At 40.5% G+C, this 5,155-nt stretch overlaps 1 protein-coding gene across 1 annotated transcript; it reads left to right on the forward strand.

Moving 5' to 3' along the window:
- Nucleotides 1–678: 678 nt before the first annotated feature.
- LOC134555125 (pulmonary surfactant-associated protein A-like) lies at nt 679–4,552 on the forward strand. The gene is made up of 6 exons (XM_063406481.1): nt 679–826; nt 1,338–1,414; nt 1,747–1,828; nt 2,418–2,612; nt 3,251–3,328; nt 4,013–4,552. The coding sequence occupies exons 4-6, from the start codon at nt 2,468–2,470 to the stop codon at nt 4,387–4,389; spliced, it is 600 nt and encodes a 199-aa protein (XP_063262551.1). The 5' UTR covers nt 679–826; nt 1,338–1,414; nt 1,747–1,828; nt 2,418–2,467; the 3' UTR covers nt 4,390–4,552.
- The last annotated feature ends 603 nt before the right edge of the window (nt 4,553–5,155 follow it).

Here is a 5,155-nt window from a genome sequence, read left to right on the forward strand (position 1 = left end):
TACTCAAAAATAATTTGTTCTTTATCAGATCTATGTCTTCGAGTATTGCTAGACCTCTGTGATATGCAGTTCAAGGAAAGATCAGAAAATAGTTTACAAGCTATGGTAGTTATAGAAAATATTCCATTACACAATCATAAACAACCATATTAGAAATGGAAGTGTATGTAAATATCTATTTAACTTGCACCATCTTGTTAATATGCTGATGAAAATCAAGACAAGAAAGGTTTATAGTTTATCAAATCTACATCAGTTTTTCCTCAGGAGTCTATCACAAGAAACCTTTTGTCCCCCCTCCTGGTTTCCCAGGCTCTGAGTGAGCATGAGAAAGTCACAACTGCAGGCCAAACCTCCTCCTCTTCTCGCACTTGCCTAACCTGTGGTTTCTTCCAGGTGCAGTTAAATGTTCAAGTTGTTCTCACCATGTGTGCAAAGGGCCAGGCTCTGCCAGTGACCTTTCCTAGGGCTCATCTAGAACCCAGGTACTGGCTTGTCTCATGCTGTCTGTTTGATTTTGGTGGGGATTTTTTCCCGAAAATAACAATTTAAAAAACCTCTGCCAGAAGAATGTTGAAAGCATTACGTCAAACACTCAGAAGCTAAGAAACTTGAAATTTGACAAGAAACTGGAAACAAAGGTTACTTATGCAAATTTAAAACAGCTCTCTTCTGTAAAGGTGCATACAACTGGGTACTGCCTATTTATTTTTCACAGGACTGGTGCTCTCAGGGGCACTCAATGAACAGTGCAGCAGGATTTAACCCAGCATCTGTGGGCGCACCACCAAGGACAAAGCTGTTGAGGCATACATCAGTGGTTGGGGTGAGTATGGAGTGCAGGGCACAGGTGCTCAGGGCCTGTGGAGGTGATCTAGCCTTGCTTTGACCCAGTGGCATGTTAGACTAACAGGGATGCTGCTGACCTTCCCCATCTAGCCTCAAAACACTTCATGCCTCAGCTGTCTTGGCTGTTGGCCTTGCTGCAACGTCAGGATGCTGGCCTGACACCACAAGCACGACGCAGCCACGCATCACTTGGTTGAACTGGAACACACTCAAACACCTTTCCTCCAAGTCTTCCCTGCCCAGAGCCAACTCTCAGCTGAGAACAGCTGTGAAATGCCTGGCAAGGCCATCTCCATGGCAGTGATACTCCTCCTCTTGGGCCTCTGTTCTTACAGGAACATAAAGCATAAAGCAGCTTTCTCCTTCACTGAGAGGTCATTGCTACGCTGGAGTAAACTGCTCTTTTTGACATATAAACTTTCCCTGGCGTATTCTGTAAGTTATTTCAGCATGTGTCTCTCTAGCTGTCTCTTCTACATGTGCTGCAGGTGCACCACTGTCATTTGGCTTTACTGCTACAATTGTGAGATCCTGTTTAGTCACAAGACTTTGGTCATTATCACCGGTAGGTCCTGAGTGTGTTACAAAAATGGTGTGGTGTTCCTGGTGCATATTTCAGGTGAACTTGTTATGGCTTATCTTCTGTGATATTTGCACAGCCACTCTGTGGAAACATTAGGTATTTCAAATATGAATTGAGAAATTTGTTCTGTTCCAGGGTGGGCATTTTAAAGTGTTTCTACAAGTTTAAAAAGTACCTTCAAATACTTTCCTCATGTTTTAAGTATGTTTACCTCTTGACGAAAACAATCCCCCTATCATTCAAGTTAAAGTTCATTAGGTTTCCATTTTTATGCAAATTCATATCATATGACATATTCTTTGTGCTTTCTGTAGGTAAGATGATGAATCTCAAGTTACATGCCCTATAAATTGGACCATTTAATGAGTCTTTCTTAATTCACACTGGAGCTGCTAGGTAAGTTGAACATCTTTAGATAGGTTGCTGCAAAACTATGTTAATCTATTAAACTGTATCACAAAACTATCCAACTTTGGTGTGTGTATCAACATTTTTATTCATAATTTCACCTCTTTTTATAGACCATGTCACCTGAGGTGAAGAGATGTTAAAAATGGATGCTGCAATAGAAGAATAAGTATTAGCAGTTGTTTTGCTCTTAAACTAGTTGACAAAGACAGCATGTCCCACTTTGTCTTACACATTCTCTTGCTAAAGCAGCCATGTGTCTATTGCTCTCCTGTAAAATGAAACTACAACTTTTTGCATGGGGAAAAATGGCATATAATGGTATCTTATGTACAGAAAAGAGCTTTGAAGGTATGCTTTGGGTTTTTGCTCTGTAGACTTAGCAGGCTGCCTTTTGGAAAAATATTTTAATTGTCTGAAATAAGATAACTTTGCAACTACATGAATGACATTCATGTCACTGCAGGCAAAGTGTAATTAATACATGTAAGACTTCACACACTGAAAAGTTCTAAAACATTCTTTTTTTTTTTTTTTTTTTTTTTTTTTTTTTTTTTTTTTTTTTTTTTTAATGCAGGACTCTACACTGGAGAGTAAACCAGTCTGGTTTACCTTTAGCTTTAAACGATGTTCTCTCCACAGCTGCACAAAATCTTAGTAGTATCTTTTTTCCTGCTCTCATTCTGTGCTCAAGGTAACCTTGCAGGATTTCTTCCAAAGTTCTCTTTCAAGCATTTTTTTGGAGTTAGTAACGATGGACGACAAACACCAGGTACGTGAAGTTATCTTCATTTTTATCTGTTTGTAAACTCAGTGCTGTCTACCATAATCTGATGTGTGATCTACTTGAAATAAAATAATCAGGATTTTACTAATTTCTTATATGCATAAGAACCATGCTTAAATCTCTGTTTAATGATGCAGTGATTCAATTATATTTTCTCTATGAGTACAGAGAAAAGTTTAGAATTTTTTTTTTTTTAGAATTTTCTGTAGCACAAGAAACTTTTTGCTGAGTCCTAGGTTGGAGATGTAAGCAAGTGCTTGAAAAGCTTAAGGATCCTGTCAAGGATTCAGTCCCTAGACACAGTTAAAAATCAACTAAACCTACTGCACTAATGTCAGTGTTTAGCCTGGACTGGCTCAATCAAAAGAAAACTAACTCAGTTTGCCAGTTCAGTTTTCCATAAACATCCCTGCTCTGCAGGTGACTTCCAGGAACTTATCCCCTCTCCTTACAAAGATTAATGTGTGAAGGTGTCACTTGTTTAAAACACAGCAGTAAACTAGAACTCTGTTTGACAAACATTTTAAAAGTTTGTATTAGTTTCATATGATAAGCTCTGCTTGATCTGAAGGCCAAGACTGAAACTGTGATGGAAAGTGCATAATAGCTGGTTTTGTTCACAGATCTCAAAAACCTGGCTCTTAGTGAAAATGGGGACGATATCCATCAGTTAGCATATCGGATTTCCAGACTGGAAGGAGGTATTTTATCTACCTTTACCTTCTGCTGCTAGTGGGTTAGTGGGGATAGACCAGGTGAGCAAAAATTTCTTAGGAAAAAGGCAGAATTTTCTGCAGTTTCATTGCATTCCTTTTATATCTTCTTCACTGGTATATAATTGAATGAAAACTTTCAAATGGGGAGGTGGGAATTAGAATTTCATAACTAGTGGGAGACACCTGGGTAACAGCTCTGAAGTATGAGTGCAAGCAAGGCAGGACTGTGCCAGATAAATTCCCTGCCTATGCAGAACTGCTCCGTGCACCTTGTGCCCCCAGCAGACAAACAAAACACTAAAAACATACTAAGACCAGTTCAAATCTAAGATTCCACTCACTCAAGAACGTTGGTGTACTGCAAACACCTGAGTCTTACACAGAGTCTCAAAGAAAATCATATACTTTTTAAAAATATAGATTTCCTCATTTCCTTTCTTCCTCCAATTTCTTATGTGATTCTCCTGTTTCATCATCTATGTATGTGTGTTTCTTCCCTTTCCCCCATCCTCATTTTCAAATTTCTTTGAAATCTTCGATTTCAAGTTCTCCTTTCCTTTGCTGAGTGTAATTTAAAGTTATGGAGCAAAATGGCAGGAGTTACAATTGACAGCAAAGGGAGCACAAAACAATGCACAGGTGTTTAACAGCTTTTTCCTCCTCTTGCAGTCCTTCTCTTGAACAAGATAATAACACAGTCTGGAGGAAAAATATTTGCTACCAATGCGAAAAGAGCTGATTTTGATGCTACAGTGGAAAAATGCAAAGAGGCTGGAGGCTCTATTGCCACTCCAAGGAGCCCTGGAGAGAATGATGCTATTCTGTACTTCGTGAAATATTTTAACACCTACGCCTACCTGGGGATAAAACAATCTCTTATTCCAGGCAAATTCCAGCTCCTGAACGGTGCTTGGCTGAACTACACTAACTGGTACCCAAAGGAACCTTCTGGCCGAGGGGAGGAGGAATGTGTGGAGATGTACACTGATGGCACTTGGAATGACAAAGCGTGCAACAGGAATCACCTTATTGTCTGTCAGTTTTAGTGCTTCCCTTCCCCTCTCTGGAATATGCTTCCCTATCACTTGTGTCTTCATTTGTAGCTAGTGAACTTAGATAATGCAGCATGAAAAAATAAAATTCACTCTTCCCAGTCTGATCTGCCTTTTAAACAAATGCCAACCATAAAGAGGAAACTGTATAATGAAAGCAGTGACCATTCTGTCTGTTTTGTTAATCACTGCCCACTGAGTGTCTTAATATTACTGCCTATGGGTTCCTACTGCTGTTAGCCTGCTGATTTATTACAAGACCAAAACTTAGAGTTCTTGGCCACATATCTCAAGTGACTTGCAGCCACAAGATCTTCCAGTGTTCCTTTATTCATGAACCCCTACACTGTGTGTGTTTTGATCCCTCTGTAGGTTTCCCTCCCCAAAACTCCCTGTGCAGACACTCTGCCGTTGCTCAGCCCCTGTTGCTTTGGCCCCCCTCACCCCCAACAGGTGCCCTGAAAGAAGACACGAGCAGTGCTGCTGGGGTGGCACAGAGCCATCCCCCTTACATTTCCCAGTGGAAAGCTTCAGAGTCAGCAGGTCTTCAGCCTTCATGCACCTCAAAAGGGGTGACTAGAAGCCACCTGTTTAGCAATTCCTAATCCCTTTCCCAACTCTAAGGTGCAGGAGCACAAGAAGACCAAGGTCCGCTGTCACATGGGATGCATGTGGAAGAAAACACACAGGAGCCAACAGGAGAATGATTGGGCCTATGTGGTTTAGAGAAAATCAGCAGAGCCACGACAAGGCAAATTTT

This window comes from Prinia subflava, chromosome 9, assembly GCF_021018805.1.
Source record: "Prinia subflava isolate CZ2003 ecotype Zambia chromosome 9, Cam_Psub_1.2, whole genome shotgun sequence".
NCBI lineage: Eukaryota > Metazoa > Chordata > Aves > Passeriformes > Cisticolidae > Prinia > Prinia subflava.

Bases quoted from the DNA above. Each gene is read 5' to 3' on its own strand.
- LOC134555125 (XM_063406481.1), top strand. From the start codon at position 2,468: ATGTTCTCTCCACAGCTGCACAAAATCTTAGTAGTATCTTTTTTCCTG. The intron at 2,613-3,250 runs GTACGTGAAGTT...TTTTGTTCACAG, and splicing joins CGATGGACGACAAACACCAG to ATCTCAAAAACCTGGCTCTT. The intron at 3,329-4,012 runs GTATTTTATCTA...CTCCTCTTGCAG, and splicing joins GATTTCCAGACTGGAAGGAG to TCCTTCTCTTGAACAAGATA.